Raw genomic sequence first — 19,104 nt, 5'->3', positions numbered from 1 at the left:
ACTAACTGAAGAAAGACTTAAGGAAAAACTGCAGAAGGGACTGCAAGGTTCATAGGACTGCCTCCCAGCCTGGTGGGTTTAAAATTCAGTGTTTTAAGTGTGACTGATGCGATAGAGAAGGAAAGACGGGATAGTCAGTGTAGCGATAGCAATGGTGTCAAGCAACAGTAAGTAAAACAACAATCTGTAAGAGAAGGGGAAGGGAAATTAAACAGGCCTTATGGAATTGTAATCTTGCACAAAGAAGGATGGGTCGCTCACCAGGTGTCAGCCAGAGGCGCAACTAGAGCCACATTTCGGGGGGGGGCTAAGAAAAAAGTTCGGGGGGAAGCTGAAACTTTAAGCAGTAAGTAGAGTGGCGCTGCAGAGCTCTTAGAAGGGGTGAAACATCAACAAAGCCTCTTTAACATGCACATGGTCTTTTAAAGACCTATGAAGTGCTCGGGTGAGGCTGTGTGTGTGCTCGGGAGCTGTCTGAGCCCGGGTTGCCACACACGACGGGGGGGCTGAAGCCCTTTGATTCCAATGGGTGTTGCGCGCTGGGTGTCAGCTGCTATGGAGAAAAGAGGGAAAGGCAGAATGGCGCAATCTTGAGTGTTGTAGGTCAGTCAGAATAAGAAGACATGGGTACTTGAAATACTGCTATCTGTGTGTTTCGCAGTTTACCTGTTTCGTACTTCCCTGTAGAGACGAGAGTGTAGTACCGTTCCACTGTGTACTGCGACAGACGGAGAGAATCCATGCCACGCACAGAGTCGTTCCCTCTCAGCCAGTTGTAAGCCAAGTCTTCCATGGTGTAGCCCCCTAAGACAGAATCACAGGCGTAAGTGGTAAGGAAAATGATTCTGAAGACATTTTCTCTAGTTAAGTGGATTCACAAGTGACTTTTTCCTTTGAGTCCGTTGGTCTCAAAGGTCATTGGCTAAAGGGAGTGGGAATTAGTCATTAGAGATATTTTTTGCAAGAGTTAGACCGTCATAGTTGGTATCTTCCGTGATTAGAATGTCACTAGTACCGATCCCAGCAAGGCCAACTCAACCTTCCATCCTTCGACGGTTGAAACATTGAGTGCCCTTCCATTGAATACAGGTAGCAGTACTTAGAGAATGCAGACGCGGGCTACGAACCGCTATATTAAAAACACGTTTTCATTATTAACACGTTGATCTAATCTTGAATTCATTCAATATGATGTTACCGAAGTAGATATGAACAGAAATGCACTCGGCATGAGTTGTGCAAAGTATTATAAGTAGCGGAAAATTTAATCATTTTCCAGCAGTTTAGAAAATGAGCTTTATCAATGTTACTTCCCAGTACAGTAGCCATAAAAGAATGTTATTTACTCAATGCTCGTTCAATCAACATGCAACATTGCCATTTTCGAACATGGCCCTCATACATGAGGATTTTCGTACTGGGTAATAAATGATCACCAATATGTTATTACAAGGTAAAAAAAAATACCTTAGTTAATAAGAGTGAAATATTTTATGCAGTGTTATTTCCACCAACACTTGAATGTATCTTTCCCAGGAGAAGAGGCAATACAATTTACAGGCTGCCTTTTAACTTTTGTTAGGGCTTTAGCATCAATGGTGCTCGTTCAAGGCAGAATTCTGAAAAGAAGCATAAACTACTTCAGAGGATGCTGACATTTACCAGTTGTTAAGTCGTTTTTATCTGTCCTGCAATGATTGATTATTTTGGATATCATTTCATACATACAGTAGCTTATGCCTGTGTGATATGGCTTTCCGTTTTGAAACAGAAAGCGTTATCAATCAGCAAAGCAGATGAGAACAATTCCACATTCATGATGAATAGTAGTTATTACAGAATGATTTAATCAAAGAAAAACACCTAAGCAGTATTGTATATAGGGCGCAATGACATTTGGTCCTGCTTTTAGCATACCTGAAGCACCCTGGTATTTCAGATGGGGCCAGAGGTCCTTCCAGCCCCTTCTGTAATAGGAATTGGCCGGTGCTAATTGTGCACTCGCACAATCCCAAGGGACATGTGCTCATTTGTATGGGGGCACAGCTCCATACAAATTAGGGAATGCTTTGCCTTTGTGCAAGTTCCATATTACATATCCGGGCGCAGAGATGGCACGAGATGCACCGACTGTGCATCACACAGAGATGGCACACAGTCAGTCCACCTCTCGAGGGTGCACCTTGTGATGGGCGCACAGGGGTTCCCTCTACAGCTGGGTGTATACAATCTTTGTCCCCCTTTGAAACAGAAGCTTGGTCTCTGCCTTCAGTACAATGCATATTGGTAGCTTTAATCATCTAACACGCCTTTCACAAATGCCTTGTGTTCCCACTGCGGGCACAGGCCCGAATCACCAATAGGAAAAGTGAATTTGTAGTATTAGGCTGAACTCTACTGGTCTGTAACTGCCGCAACCAGTTACAGGTGCAGCGCAGCACAGACCTGTCCCAGGCTGAAAGTGAGAAAGGATGGACAAACAGAAAAAGCATGTGTTGATTTATTTAGAGCTAGGTTGCTGGAGGTAAGTGTTATGGCATGAGTCATGTTGTCAGATTTTTCCCTAACAGTGTAGTGTTTCAGTTGATTATGATGAGACATTCAGCATATTCAGAAGCTATGTAATCTACGTGTTGGGCACTTGCACGCAGCATTCAATGCTTTAGAAATCTATACATTGATTCATTTTTGCAGCATACCTATTAATCAAGTGTGGCTTTACAGTTTGCAACCATTGAACCAAAACAATTGATAAAACTGTTGAACGTTGCCTCTCTGCAGGGTCACCCCCAAACCTTTTGCCTTCACCCCTTCTGGTTTCTGAACCCGTTTTTGTTGGCTTTTAGAATTCTGTGTATTTTACCAATGCTAACCAGTGCTTGAGTGCTTGTGCTCTCTCCTTCACACAAAGTAAAATTGACTTACACCCAATTGGCACATTTAATTTACATGTAAGTCCCTGATAAAGTGGTACTACATGTACCCAGGGCCTGTAAAATGAATGGGACTAGTGGGACTGCTGTACTTATTGTGCCACCCACTTAAGTAGCCCTTTACAACATGTCACAGTGCTGCCATTGCAGCCTGTGTGAAGCTTTAAACTGCCAAATCAACCTGGAAAAATAAACTGTTTGCCAGGCATAAACCTCACTTTTCAATACATATAACTAGGATAGGCTCTAAACAGCCAGGACACGGTGCATTGTATATAAAAAGTTTGACCTGTGTCTTTTGGTTTTACATATCCTGGTACTGAAAAACACCTAAATGTGTTTTTCACTACTGTAAGGCCTACTTCTCCCTTTAGGATAACACTGGGTTACCTTATTACATTTAATAAGAGTTAACTTTTAATAGAAGCAGGTAGAAATTCCTGTTTGGCCTCAAATGCGATGCAGCGCGTGCAATGAAATTAGTTTTATTTATTTATTTGTATACTTACCTCCGTTCGGCCATAATCCGGAGTTTACTATCCCCCCCTCTCCTCCCCCGCCCTGCATCACCGCCAGGCAGCACTCCCTCCAGGAGCCGCTGCTGGTAAATACCTGCAAATTTGCAAGGCTGTAACTTGTAGCTACTTTGAAATTCACACATTTCTAGAAGGCACATTATCACCCTTTATATGTCAGAGATGTACTGCTGTCAAGGAGCAAGTCAGTATAAAAAGTGGGACGAAAGAGTAAATATATATTCACACTTTTGAAATACATGAAATACATGAAACATTTTTTACGTGTAAATGAAATTGTGTAAAACATTTCTGTATGCTCCATCACTGCTTGAAAAAATGTTTATGCACACACCGATTTTTGGGAATCTGGTAAAGTCACAGTTTACTATAAGAATTGTCTGAACCCTTTGGCATACACCAACAGTTAGAAATGTCGGGACATATTAGCCATAAATTAATAAGGCTACATTGTATAAGCAGTCAGTCAACTAGACTACATTTCCAACTGTTTATACCTGACTTTTGGGAATCTATTTATGATGATCAAGATATCCTTTTAATGCCACACAGACAACCTAACAGTAATGTGTTTTTTCGTAAAGCACTGGGTCATACAATCGCGGGTACTTATTACTGATTAAAACTTCCCTATACCAGTCCAGAGTTAGTCAAATTTAAAAACCTGTTTTTCTAGCTACCTTTTTCGTCCAAAAAACACACAAGGCAATTCGCTCGATAAGGCAGAGTAAGCAGGAACAGTCAATATTTGCAAAAGATTAATTATGTTGAGAGCAAATAGAAAACTTCAGAATGGTCGAATATTTTCACGTTTCTGTAGAATGTCATACTTACAGCTTTCCAACTGCAGTTTACAGGTCTGTTTGTCCATGGGATATTTTGCCAGGTCCATGTTACAGGAAACAGTAGTTGTAATTCTTTGGAAGAAATAGATGAGCAGAATTACCCAAAAAATTAATTAAAGATACACGAGTTTTGCAATGAGTATTGCATTCACCACAGAACTGGACACATCCTAAATCATTTTTTTTTTTTAGATAGCAGCAATGCAACTTAAGCAGCTAAAGGCACTATAAGTACAGTGACAAAGTATACACAACGTCACAGGAATTAGGCTATTGTGCGGACTTGGCGATTTTCACATAATTATGGATTTGCCACAAAATCTATCATCTACTGCATAATCTGCGGAGTTTAACAAACAAATGTTTCTAGCTCAAATGGTTCAGAAGTTACTAAAGACGTAGTGACACGGTTTGCTGTGCAGTGAAAGGACCTTTGCAAAGTTTGACTGGTCACCTTTGTGTAGCTTATTACTGTGTTTCCGTGTTAAACTGGTTCTAGTGAGTTGCAGTCCTAAAAAAGTTTACAAATGACAAATTGTTGAAGTGATATTTTCGCAAAATGTGCCGCATAATTTGCCTTTTCCTGCCACATAATTCCAGTGGCCCAGAGAATACTTAACATTTTCTATTTCAAGGACAATGAATTCGATATATTTCTACACTAGTACACCTTCCTTTGAAAATAATAGTAGCATTATCTTACTTATAAAAGTTGTGTTATTAGGTCTGATATGACAGAACAGTTGTATACTGAACTATTGTTACCAATACAATACAATACAATAATGATCAACACCAGCAACGTAATACTAATGCTTGCTTCGAGAAATTAAAGCCACAATTTAAATACAACGGCACTATCGTTTTTTTAAAAATTCACCGCACGTGCATCGCGTCGCCCGCCACCACCCCTTGTGATTCACATCCCATGAACAACTATGATACGCCTTTATCCCAATGGTTCCTCCCCATTTTTGTAGTTTCATCCATCACCGTTTTTTCACCTTAAACCACTGCGCCTTCAACCTTCACTGACATTGCCGTTTTAACACCTTAAACCACTGCGCCTTCAACCTTCACTGACATCTCGGGCACAAGCCGCATGAGTACTGTGCAACTAGACTCTAGTCCTGAAGCGGATGTCCCCTTCTTTGTGTCGCACATCAATTCACCCTCACAGAAGTCACCAATCAGATGCCTAGCAGTTTAGTTTTACTTATCTCTATTTTTTGTATTTTTCTCCCCCCTTTTATTCCCTTTTAAATGTTGATACAGTAATGCGATTTAGGCAAATTATGTGAATAAGCTTAAGACAACAATGAACTATCCCTTGTCGTGAAGATGATGCTTTATATTGTTGTGAATAGCATTGAAACGTCGTCGACACTAAAAGCACCATATGCAATATGATTTTATAATATTGTAATGATCAATGGTCTGAAAATGGATATTTAAGTCTGTCATAGTGATTACAAACAAACAGACCCATCTTATACCCTGCCTTTGGCCATTCTGTTTCTTGTTGGTTTGTCTTGTGTTCTGTGGGTTCGGCTGTGCCCACTTGTCATTTAATGTTCTGAATCACAATCAACTGAACTTATAGAAAAACAAATTCTTGTCCGGCTGGACGAAAGACATACGATCTATTTAAGCGTATGATTATTGTGGTTGTCCATTTTTCCTTCCAAAATAGGGACAACTGTTCTCTAAAACATGCCCAAGGTCCCTATGGCATACCTTCTGGGTTTCCCTCGTTTTGTATAATAATAACATTAAAAGTACAAGCAGAAATTCAATCAAGTGAATAGGATAAGGATAGAAGATAAAAAAGACTTCAGCATTTTGACAGAACCTAAAAGTGTGGAGAGGCAAGGCCAGGTAAAATACTCTTGAACCTGAGGGCCATGTCACTATCTGACAGTACTAAAGTGTAGGGTCTTCCTAATGCTCATGCAGGCCCATAAAAACGCAGCAACTAAGCAGCATATAAAAGGGTCTGGGAGAGATTTAAAAAAATATAATGCTACTCGCGATTTTCTAAATTTAAGGCTTTTTAGAATTGGGAAAATATACTTTGCTCGAGCCAATTTATAAAAAGTGCAAAATAAAACAATATGAAGATCAGACTTCTTCGATATGATACCACAGGGGCAAGGTGATAGGTCAGAATAGGTACACTCATTAGCAGGAAAGCCCAACATCAACGGAATTAAGTTAATTTGGAATCTGATTAGAATGAATCTATGTTGGGAATTATTCGCAATTCCTAAGTACGAATAACCTCCCTCCATGATTGTTGGTATAAAATCGCCAATTTCTTTAGATGATTCGATTCATGATGATTCGATTCATAACGATCAATGGCGGCCTTTTTCAAGTAAGATGTCTTAATGTCACACTTAGAAATGTTCTTGCAAGCCAAACAGTATCTCGTACCCGATGTCAGTAAGGGTCTTTTCCACATAATGTAGCCACGCTATTTTGTGTCAGTTATCTAGTCTAAAGAATTATTTTATGATCTGTGTAAGGTTCACTGTATCCCTACACCATGCCGAATGCCATAAGTTGATTGGCACCTTTTTAATACTATCAGTCAGGTAGGGCACGCTAAGCTCTAAATGACATTTATAGTTTGTAGAGGACTTAGGGAGAGTGGCTAAACCTTTGAAGAAGCTATCTTCCAGGCTTTGAAGAGAAGTGACAGCTGCCATACCCCAAACACCTGCCCGGTAGGAGGCGGTGGAAACTGTTATAGCTTGGTAGATTGTTTTAATAGTTTCAAAAGGTTTTAGTGCCAGTCTTTTAGCCAAGGCTGAGTCTGCATCCACATGAGTTTTTTTCTCACTTACCTCATGATATTGTGCATCATTCCAACTTCAAAAAGTACTTCCATTAGAATTTTTGAGAGATTATTTTACATAGGAAAAATAAACTTCATCACCACACTTTCTTCTTTGCTGGCAAAGCAAATATGTCTGGCTTTAATAATATAAACAGTCTTATGCATGCAACATATGCAAATGGTGTTGGTGCATGCCTTTCTTTGCATATGTTAGAAAATTAAAACGAGACCTTTTGGCTTTGCCAATGCTGTTTTGTAAATGTGCCAATGTCTTCCCTGTGAAATAGCATGCTTTCTACTTCAGTTAAAAATTGCATAGTATTAATCTATACACTGTGAAAAGAAATGTTTCCCCTGTAGAAGAACACACCTATGTTCGTCATTAGCAAGCCTTTGTGCCCTATTGGCTTTGCCAATGCTTTTTATCCACGCTGCACAGCATCAGTGATGTTGTGCAGCTTTATTAAATTTAAAAACAAAAACATGGATGCCCATACCATTTGGTAGGCATGCATGTTTTAGTTACCAATCTGAGCTGGATTGGTAACTAAAAAGAAATTAAAAACTTGCAAAAACATTTATTTTTTAAAGTGTATAGGTGGGGGGGACGGAAGCAACACAGCGGCAGGTGAGTGGAGAATTAACAAGCGGCGGAATGTGAAATCAATATGAGGCCTGGAGGGGACGCCAAAGCAACTTTGGGAGGGCGGGAGCGAAAGAAACATGGACGGCGGTGGGAAAGTAACACTGCAGTGCACGGAAGAGGGAAAGCAATGGTGAGAAGCACACGACTAAGTGCAATAGGTAGGGAATGGGGAAAAGCAGTTGGCAACAGACAGCAGCACAGAGTGCAGAGGGAGAGATGTACATGATAGAGATGGCTCAAAAACACATACACTTTAGTGGAGTGCTTTGCACAAAAAAAAAAAATGTGTTTCAAAAGCAAACAGTGATGCCAGCGTTTCAAATACATTATAAAGAGGCAGTGCTCCTTCTCAGGTATATAACAAGATTGACAACCTGGGAAACCAATAAGAAGAAGGCACATGAGAGTGACAATGAAAGACAACCAATGGTAAGCAATAGGCAGGCTCTAAGTCTCTCTATGGTCTTGGTAAGCCACAATATGCCTCTCAACAGACAGCACATGCACTGTCTAGTGGGCAAAACCTAACAATCTTGTGGTTTTATTATATAAACCATGACCAAATATAGGTTGTTTGCTTACAGTTAGAGATTTAGGAAATTGACTTTAGAATTCTTGTCACTGTATTTGACGTCACGTCGTGGATGAGTGTTTTGTTTACTTCATTAAATGAGGTAAAACATTTTTTTAATTGTTACTCCTAAAAACAATTTTGTTAAGAGATAGAAAGTTCCACATTTGTGCTGCTAACTTTCATTAGCACATTGGAATGCGGGGAGCTTAATTGACAACAATGGAATGCTCCCGGACTCTAATGGACATTAGAATCCCGGAGCTCCAATATTCCAATATTGTCGTTCATAGCTGTTGCTGTGAACAAAGGCCTCATGGACCTTGAGGGGATTTCAATCCTCTCTGGCTCAGTGAGGGATTTATATTATTTGTTAGAACATTCTGCCCTCTCGTGGCGGAATGTTCTAATAGCCTTATTGCCACCCATAGCTGGACTATACTGGCATTAACATCCCTCTACCTTGTTACCGGCTCTCGCCTTCTGCTCGGTCTTTAATACTGGAGGGGACGTTTAATGGCTGATATAGTCAGCTATTGCAGGCTATAGGGCTATATTCTGTTTCAGTCTCTTGACCTGCATGCTTATCTCATTTGTCTTAGTATGCACGGAATCTTCTTAATTAACTATACGTTATGGCTCTTGATTACTTAGAATTGCCTACATTGAGGAATTCCAGTATGTAAACTTCCATGAACTGCATTTTTAACGTTGGACCCTGTGTTTTTATTACTCAGTGGCGAACTCTAAACTTTGAAGGCGTTTGAAGGCATTTGACAGTGCCCAGTGTCTGCCCTGATAAATTCCTTGGAGACATGGCTGAAGCTCATGAAATCTATTACAGTTTATATTTAATTGCTCTGAAATGTGCAGGCAGTGGTAGGCCTCAATAGCGATGAAATCTAGCAGCATATGTTGAGTCAAATATTTCAATCAATAACATAACACCACTTATAATACTACATCACTGACTGACCACACAAGTTGGAAGCAGTTCGTTGGGATTTATTAATATTGGCTGGTCCAGAGTTATTGATACTCTGATAACATTTATATTGGGTAACTAGCCTCCGGTCTTGCCATGAAATCACATAGCTTCACGGAGGAAAATAGCCTTTACAATGCTGTCTTTACCACACAGGTATGTTTTTGTGCCTTTAACATGCATGGTAAGTACAGATAAGGTAAGTATATATGTGTGTCTATATATATATAAATATGCACACATATATATGGTTTAGGGGTGGGTAATGGTGAAGTGTGGTAAGGGTAAATTTCGGGATTAGGGGTGGGTAATGGTAAAGTGTGGTAAAATTAATTTTGAGGTTTAGTGCTGGAAAGGGGAATTTCATTGTTTAGGGATGGTTAGTGGTAAGGAGTGGTAAGGGTACCTTTAGGGTTTAGGGGTGGTAAGAGTAACTTTAGGGTTTAGGGGTGGGTAATGGTAAAGGGTGATGGTGAGAGTAATTTGAGGGTTTAGTGGTGAGTAATGGTAAAGCGTTGTAAGGTTAATTTGAGGGTTTAGGAGTAAGTAGTAAGGGGAGTTTTAGGGTTATGGGATGGGTAGTGGTAAAGGGTGGTAAGGGTAATTGTACGGTTTAGTGGTGGGTAGTGGTAAAGGGTGGTAAGACAATTTTAGGGTTTAGGGCTATAAAGGGTAATTTTAGGGATTAAGTATGGTTTGTGGTAAACAGTGGTAAGGGTAATTTTAGGGTTTAGGTGTGGGTAGTGGCAAAGGTTGGTAAGGGCCATTTTAGAGTTTAGTGGTGGTTAATGGTAAAGAGTGGTAAGGTTATTTTTAGGGTTTAGGCATAGTAAAGGTAGTTTTAGGGTTTAGGGATGAGTAGTGGTAAAGTGTGATAAGGGTAATTTTATAGTTTAGGGGTGGGTGGTGATAAAGAGTGGTAAGGGTAAATTTAGGGTTTGGGGTGGGTAGTGGTAAAGGATGGTAAAGGTATTTTTAAGGCTTGAGGGTGGGAAGGATACATTTAGGTTTTATTGATGAGTAGCGGTGAAGGGTGGTAAGTGGGATTTTAGGGTTTAGGGGCTGTAGTTGTAAGGTCAGCTTATAAGTACATTTTTAAAAAGAGGGGTTTTGGGGCTACCCTCCAAAAGAAAAAAATAATATTAAAATTGGTTTTGTTTGTTTAAAATGGTATGTTTTAAGAGAAATATCACCTAACTGTAACTATATAGATGCAAGTTTCACTTACCTTATTATACTTTCAATGCATGGCAAAGACATGTATGAAAAAAAGACTGTGTGGAAAAGACATGCGTAGTAAAGGCATGCATTGTATTGTCATACAATCCTTGACAGAGAGGAGACCCTTGTTATTACTATTTGATTAGATGAAAAGATTGTTCCACTTTATTGATAATCCAATTTGAGAACTGTGTTTTATCAATAAAGTTTCAGTAGTACAAAATGTGATTGTGGGTTTTTGTATTGTGGAGAGGAATGTTAACTATTTGCTTAAGATAGGTTCATCACCAAAGCAAGTCGGAAAAGTAAATATTTTACAATGTAATCAAACAATGCATATTGCAGCAGAGAGATGCAGGTAGACAGTATGCTATACAACAGAAATACACATAATATGAGGAGGACCAGAGACACAGTGTTCGACAAATAAAGCATATATAATTACAAAAGAAGGGCCACAGGGACTCCGTTGGCAGTATCCATTTACAACACGAATATTTGAGAATAGCTTTCTAACTCCACAATCCAAGATCACACTCCACCCTTCCTGCATCCAAACCCATCCAAAAGCTTGTGGCCTGTCCCACTCACACACACTCGGACTCACACGTGTTTGGTCCCCCACGTCTTGGATTACTCCCTGCGTCACAGTATCTGAGGACTCAGCCCCTGAAAGCGGTCAATCTTCTAAGATTCACTCATCCAGGTTCAACCTGAGGCAAGCCATCAATACGTCATCCCAAGCGGGCACAATCGGTACTTTCTGTACTTGCCTACCCTACTCTCTTCTATTTGTGTCTCTTTTACATTCTGCCCATTTAACTAATTCCCTTCCCCATCTGTATACATCAGGGCCGCAAGTTGATTCGCAACTCATAATCAGTTGTCTGTGTGCTAGAATCAGTGCTAGTTCCATAAATCTATCTGTCACCTTCCTTGCTACGCTAGGCTCAGGCAGGCCCAGAATTCATTCATGAGGGGTAAATACAAGGTCCCGATCAGTAGACCTGGAAACTACAGTGGTCCATTTTTGGAGCAGTGTTTGGGAGGACCACACCATATGGAAGAAATCTGAATCATCTCACGTTGGGAAACATGGCATGTACTCGCCGGGGAGTGAGATAAGCCCAGTGCAAGTAGAAGAACTGAATAAGCTTCAAAATCGTATTCCTAGACACTCTAGGGTTGTGCTTCAGTGTCCTCTTCTAAGCCGAATCTGACAATGGCACCTCCAGATCCTCCACCCAGCACTGAAGGAAGTGCACCAAGTCCAACTGTGCCCCATTCAGAGCTGTAGAGCAGCATAACCACTATAGTCTGGCCTGTGATGAGAAACAGGTAATGCAAACATTCATGTTCTGGCAGTTCTGCAGCTCCATGATCCCACCAGTCACCGATCCCATGTAGAAGGGCGCCATGTAGCAAAAACTGCCCCACTGGGAGGCTGTGCATTTTCTGGAGGTCCAAGAAGGGACAAACCTCAGCCCCGCACATTTCACATAACCAACTGAATCTGGGCCGCCATCAAGAGCAGTCAAACTAAGAGCCCCTGGGGTCCCTCTCATAGCCGCCTCCAGCCGCTCTGGACAACCACCCTCATTCACAATGTGAAGCATCCATACACACCCCACTGGAAGAAAACAATATGAAGAAACAAACATCAAAACTAAACTATACTTCCCCACCACCCCTGAAGGACTGCAACATTAAAACCTCCTGTCCAAATGACAAAACATTTGAGCCCACCTAGGAGGCAAATAAATGCAGAAGAGGACAAATCAGTTCCATAATGGAGAGACATGAGTGGAGAACCGGAGCTGCCTTCCAAAGAGGGGAAAGAGCAGAGCAAAAGTGCTATCCAACATAATTGTACACCCCCCACAAGCCACCACTTCTGACCAGCTCCGCCCTCCCATAGAAATTAAAAAGTGGGATAACAGAAGAAATCAGCAATATTATGAAAGACGCAGTCACCACAGTGATATCCAGAGCTACCACCATGTAGCCAATCATCACACAAGGTTGTCAGCTATGCCCGGTGTAACCCCTGGAAGAATATCCTCCATGCCCAGCACCACTCCTCTGAGTCGGAAGCAGAACTATGATAGGCCAGAAATGTTCACTGCGGAGAGTGCTCCCCATTTCGAGAGACACAGTGCTCTCCATCAGACTCATCTGCTCCAGTGCCACCTGGGACCTGGTGGGTCGATATGATTCCCTAAACCAGGATCTGCTATTTTGGGTGCAAGGAGTCTGGTGACATTCCAGAGATTCTGGTTGTACAGTGCTCTTATCGTATAACTCAAGCTAGTCCCATGCCGCAGCCGTATCTGCGAAGAAGTGCACCTAATCCTCCGTTTGCGTTCTAAGCTGGGCTGGGAACAGCAAGGAGTAGAGTAAACCCAGTTCACACATCATTTTCTTAACTGTAACAAACTCTGGCTCTGAAACTTGAGGGTGAAGTCAGGATACAAGGACACACTGGCATTTTCTACTGCAGAGGGGCCATGAGCACAGGTCAGCTGTAAAAATTAATCTCTGTAACAAAAATGCAGGAGGCGGGCAACTACTAGGCAAGGTGGGGCCCCAGGATGACTACGGGGGTACACAATGAGTCTGCTCCAAGACAGAATTTAAACAACAGCCTGTGGCCATCACTTCCTGCAGCCAATCTTCCAGGAACACCAGCATTGAGTCACCTTCGACGCATTGCGAAAGTCCCACAAAGCGTACATTATTCTGCTGGGCCCTCCAATCCTGGCCATCAAGCCGGGTAGTCAGGTGCTTTGTTTGGGCCTCCAGTACTGTAAGATGGCGATCAGTGGACTGAACAGTCAGCCCCAAGGACAGCACTCTCAGACACCTCCCGGGAGTCCTCTCGGATAAGGCCAAGATCCAAATGCAATAGAGTCAATCTTACCCTCCAGTCTATCCCCAAAAGCATCAATCACAGTCAGAAGCTTCTCAAATTTACTGTTGATGATTACATGTTACCGCTACAGTTGCCCTGCTTGATCCCCTCCTGGAGGGTGCTCAGAGATGCATCATACCTAGGGCCCGAGTGCGCCCGATGATAGTCCCAACAGTAAAGGCAGGATCGCAGACTCTGGGCACAAGGAGAAAGACTAGCCAGACAACACCACTCAGCAGCAGAGGCCCAGTGCAGTGTAGACCCCCTATAGTGTCTCAGTAGCAACTGGGTAGAACATCATGCCACTGCAGAGCTGGCCACAAGTCAGGATTCCAGGGTTCTAGGGAGTAGCAGCAGACCTGGCACCATCACCATCAGGCCCCAAGTAAGAAGGCATCAGCAGAGCGCAAGGGATCGGAACCTGGGACCTGTCTGGCCCCTGCCAGCACACAAGTAAAAGCACCTGCATCCCCCACGGTGGGAAACATTAGTTTAATCTCTGAGGATGAGGGTGCAGATTTCTCCCTTCTCTCCAGTCACTCTGAGCATCCCCCACCAGCCACTTACAAATAACGGGGCTGACAATCTGTAGTATCCCCAATTGTCACAAGGGGGCTTCGGGCCCTGGCACTAGTCCTGCCCAGCGTGTGGTACCCAGCGGAGCAGCTGGGTGGTCTCCAGGGCTCCCACAAACAGAAATCCACAGTAATGCAGGCCCTCCCCCACAAGAGAACTCACAATTTCGTGCATGTGGCAGCCATTCTTCTAGTTTGTTCCCTGCTCAGGGACAGATTCAGTGTACTCTCGCTAATCCCACGGAGTCGCAATCTGGTCTAATGAATGCTGAATAACCGAATCTGTCCCCAGCATCACAAAGCACGGTGATCTTGCCCTTGGCACCCCCTGTTCCCTCATGACCCCAAGGCTCACCAGAGCTCCTCTAGGCCCAGGGACGAGAAGCACCGTCTCCACCGGCCGAGTGAAGTAGAAGGGCGTTTCCTGTGAAAGATGCAGGACCACCATTTCATGTGGCCAGAAAAGGTGCTCACCATCCTCGGCTGCCGGCCCCCTGCTTCCCTAACCATCCTGGGGGGATGCACTCACAGGCTGTGCTGAGGCTACAACTACTCAGGGGCATTTTCCGGAGTGGAGCGTGACACCTGCAGTGGTCGCTGATGGCTGGGGATTTGCTCACGCCGGTAATGTCCTCAGGTCATGATGGCTAGCCCCAACCCTCCCAAAACCAAGAACAACTAAACTACATTTTATAATTGCTATTGTAACACAACCTGTAGCAAACATATCAGCAAAGGCAACTCTAAGGGCCACATGTAGGTAATAGTGAAATACCGAATTTTGGAGGCCCATAGGAATGAATGTGAAGACAATCGGTAATACCGGAAGGTATTTTAAGGGTGCCAGGGTGTCCAAAGGACACTCTGTTGCACCCCTGAAATGTGCATGTGTGCACATGTGGCCCACATGCATGCCCTAAGGGTAAGGATGTGTGCCACATGGCACTTCAAAAAAAGCAAGAAAGTGCTTTTTTAAAGGAATTTGGTAATTACCAATTCCTTAAGGCACAAAAGCCCTCTTTTATGTGCTTTCTACATTGCATTTGAGGAATCGGTATTACCGATTCCTTAAATGCAAGGCCAATAAGGAATCGGTATTAAGGAATCAGTATTTATTGACTCCTTATTACCGATTCCTTCCCTACATCAGGAATGGCTAAATACCAGTCGGTAACAGTGATATGTAAAGATTTTCACCATTACCAACTGGTATTTGGCCACCTACATCGGGCCCTAAATCCTTTGTGAGCAGTAAACAAAAATAAGTCTGTTTGCTTGTTTTAACATCAGTCCATCATGTATGGATGTGTTTATATATATTAGTTAGTCTTTGTGACTTTTGTATTTATTGCCTGTGCTTTCTAAGTCTATGGGCCTAGATTTATTTTCTTCTGTGACCATGGGTGTCTATGTTGGTCTTTATGTGCTAGGGTGGCTGTAGCTGTGCTAATCTACATCCATGTGTGTGTGCAAAGGTGCAACTGCCTCTGAAAATTGGGTGCCTCATTCCTTGTCTCAATGCATTCAATCTACAAAAAAACCTATTGACTGTGTCGATGTTTGTCAATCTTAAACCTCAATGCATGTCTCCTACTACAAACAATGTTATTGTAATATATAAATTTACATTACAAATGATACACGTAATTATCTATTTAAAATATTTGTTAATTATTGTTTAAAGCGGTTAACTTAATAAAATTAAAGGCAATATGTAGGTGCTTACTGCTACGGTGTGAAAGCAACAGTGTAACCTAGAATGTCCAACAACCGTCCATGGAACTGCTCAGTCCTTAGCATAGTGTGAACAGCATTTCCATTTACCTATTTGTTATATAGGCTTTCATTGGAAGCCTCTATCGTAATGGGCAACTGGATTGAAATCCAATTATTTACTACTGTAATGTAACAACAAAGGGTAATAAAAGTGGCTACCGACTGTCATGATGTTGCCAGGGGAAATGCTCCCCTCCCTTTGCTCCATTACCTTGAGACCTAAAAGTGGCGGGGAAATGTTGGTTGGTAATTGCATCTGCCTCCTTCTGGTCTTCCTGTCAGCACGGGGCTCTGCAGACCTGAACTGGCAGGAGAAAGCAGACTCTGCTTCCCTGAGTCTCCTACAAAGCTGCTGTCAGTGCAAAGCTACAACATTTGGGTAGAGAGGGAGTGGTAAGGCACAGAGGGTGAACGGTGGAAGGAGGCCAAGTATGTCTTTTCACAGTCTGGATTTGGGTGATGGAGAGTTATCATCTAAGGGTGAGGAAGTTATGGGGCATGAGGACCAGGTATTTCGTTTTAAGTTTGGGGGATGGTAAAGGATCTGCATCGAGGGTGGTGGGAGTGGGTGGCAAAGAGGACACTTTTTTAGCAATTGGAGTACCAGCCATGTTATGTATGGCTCATATGTTACACCTCTGCTGGTTTATATGTTGGAAGCAGAGGCCGATAATTTTGGAGGCCAAATATAACATACCCATTTTAGACTGCTAAACCGTGAAAAATGAGAATGATTTTCACCTTGAAGGGTTCTGAGTGACATCATGGACAACTTAAGTTTCTCTCTCTTTGTCTGGCTAATGTCACTTAGAGCCCCTCGATGAAAGACATTCCTCTTAGTCAAAGTTTCAAATCTTTAAGTTTATATTTTATTAATATAGTATGGAAGAAAACACTGCATGTCAACTTATTTTATGGATCTCATTAGACATTATTTGACATTAGTCTATATTTATGTCTCCGGGCCTTATTATGAATTTGGCGGTCCATGAACCGTTGTACCCACAGTCTGAACGAGATGTGTGGATTGCTATTGCAAAGACTGTGGCTAAAACGCTGACACAGGCAGCACAACGCATACCAGCGGAGCAGTGGTCAGAGACTAGCAGCTGCCATACGGCGGTAAAGGAAAGTTTCACCGCCATCCGTATTGTGAGTTGGCTTTTCCATGAGCTGACAAAGGTGGTGAGACTGACACCTTCAAGTCAGTGGAAACAAAGGATTTGGGGTGCATATTTACTCCTTTTTGTTATTCCCGTCAGAGTTGGACATGGATCCCTTAGTCCAGGCCCCTCTTCACATCAGTGTCTTCACCCCGAGGATTATGACCCTGTTTGTGGCAATGTACAGGTGAGTCCTTTTTATACCACATACTCATTGCATGGATGGCCCACATATGGCCAAGACTCTGGCAATGGGTAGGTGGTATTTTTCCAAATGTATCATGCATATGTGTGCACTCGAAACCTATGCAGTCAAAATACATATGGAAAATTAATCACCAGCACTGCAAAATCACTACAGCCACACTGTGGGCACTGTGGTAAACTTGTGATACGGCAATCGGAAGACCTCTAGCGCTGCAGGCTCCTGGCGGCTGAGGCCGAGGTGTTTAGGCAGTGTGGTGTTGCTAATGGAGGGACCCCAAAAGCAGAGTATGTGAGCTTGGAGGTTTACTATTGGTTTACCATTCAAACTGTACATTTGCGGAAGTCTTTTTGGGTGAGCAATGGTGCTCTAGGAAAAAATTTCCAAGGAAATTGCAGTTGGTTCATATTATCAACTGTGTTGAAACAAATACAGGGTGGAAATTACATCTTTTTCAACAACGCTACACCAGCTTTGTCGCCATTGAAATGGTTACCTGATGGCATACAGAACAGTGCCATTTGCGAACAGCCTGATAAGACGATTCTCCACCGTGATGTCATGAAGAAAAGACTTCTTGGAGTCCACAATGTATGTGTCTGGCACCCACAGCAACTGAACCAACCGGGCATCCAAACTATAACTCTTGTTGCCATCAAAAACCAGACGTTCATCGGTCCATCGCTGGCGTAGAAATATGGTAGCCGTGTAATCCTTTTCAAATGAGAGAGGTGTGCCATGTGAGACAAGAAAAGGCAATATATAGTTATCAGTTTCTATTGATGATGCCTTTAGAAACTACATTTTCTTATAAATGGATTGTAGAGAATTCAGAATAAACAAAATTGTGAATGATGTCGACAATGTAGAAAATAAGCAAGAAAACACCAGTTCACACTGGATGTTTTTGTATAGGATAATTTATCTTTCATTGACTCTATGGGGTATATGCTAGAAGCATGACCTTATGTGCCCTCTGTGGTTGTGACACTAAAGTTCCATGTCCTGCCGCTGTAGTCAATAGGAAAATGGATGTTAACAAAACAGTAATTGCTTTGTGATAATGACTATTCGAAATGCATCTCAGGTGTAGTCATTTGCAATCTACTGGCTACCCTGACAAATCCTGTAGCTGAGATGATTATTTCAGCCCTTACATGTGGCTGCCTACACAAAACATTCAAAGTACTTATTCTTAGTTGAACTCGATTACTTGATGAAAAACAGTAGGGGTAGCATTGGTCTTTGGAGGGGCCAATATATAATTCTACTCCAAACTGAGCAAATGTAGGTAACGTGCTAGACTTTGGAGAGGTCAAAATTATGAGTCCCACTCCAACCTAGGCAACAGTAAGAATAGCATTGGACTTTGATATTATTTCCAATCCAATGTGACCAGCAGTATTAAAAGACAGAAACGTTTTTTTAAAAAGTCACATTTACTATTCAAATTCCTGAATTATAAAAAATAGGCAACACAAAAATCCAACACTCTAAACATAAACAAAAAATCAAATCATGTCAAAGACATATTAATTACATTAGATAATATTAATAATCATAACAATAATAATTGTACCAATAATAACGGTGTTGATAATAAGGGTAAATCTTGACAGTATTATTAATCAATCATGCTAATTATAAATTATTATTGTCATTATTATTAAGTATTAGTATTATTTTTGCAAGTAATATGAATAATAATAAAACATTTAAATTCACAACTAACAGAAATGGTGTGATAATAAATATCAATGCACAAAATACTTTAAAAAAGGAATAAATAAAACTTTGAAATAACTATAAGAAACATAAAAATATGCATTGAAGTTGTAAATGTTACTTATTTAAAATACCTATTAATTTTAAAATTGTAACTAAATAATAAAATA

The 19,104-nt window shown here is 41.7% G+C and overlaps 1 protein-coding gene across 4 annotated transcripts in view; it reads right to left on the bottom strand.

The window, feature by feature from the left end:
* The window catches only part of GABRP (gamma-aminobutyric acid type A receptor subunit pi), a 112,659-nt gene that overhangs the window by 23,031 nt on the left and 70,524 nt on the right, over positions 1 to 19,104 (bottom strand). For all 4 annotated transcript variants that reach the window (XM_086931433.1, XM_086931432.1, XM_086931431.1 and 1 more), the window contains exons 5-7: positions 17,706 to 17,923; positions 4,304 to 4,386; positions 667 to 804 (exon numbers count right to left, since the gene is read on the bottom strand). In XM_086931433.1, coding sequence (XP_086787559.1) covers positions 667 to 804; positions 4,304 to 4,386; positions 17,706 to 17,923 — 439 coding nt within the window. The remainder of the gene's footprint in view (positions 1 to 666; positions 805 to 4,303; positions 4,387 to 17,705; positions 17,924 to 19,104) is intronic.

Source organism: Lissotriton vulgaris, chromosome 7 (assembly GCF_964263255.1).
Source record: "Lissotriton vulgaris chromosome 7, aLisVul1.2, whole genome shotgun sequence".
In the NCBI taxonomy this organism is placed as follows: domain Eukaryota; kingdom Metazoa; phylum Chordata; class Amphibia; order Caudata; family Salamandridae; genus Lissotriton; species Lissotriton vulgaris.
Note: the sequence above shows the minus strand (reverse complement) of the source record. Positions and strands in the feature narration are given on the sequence as shown.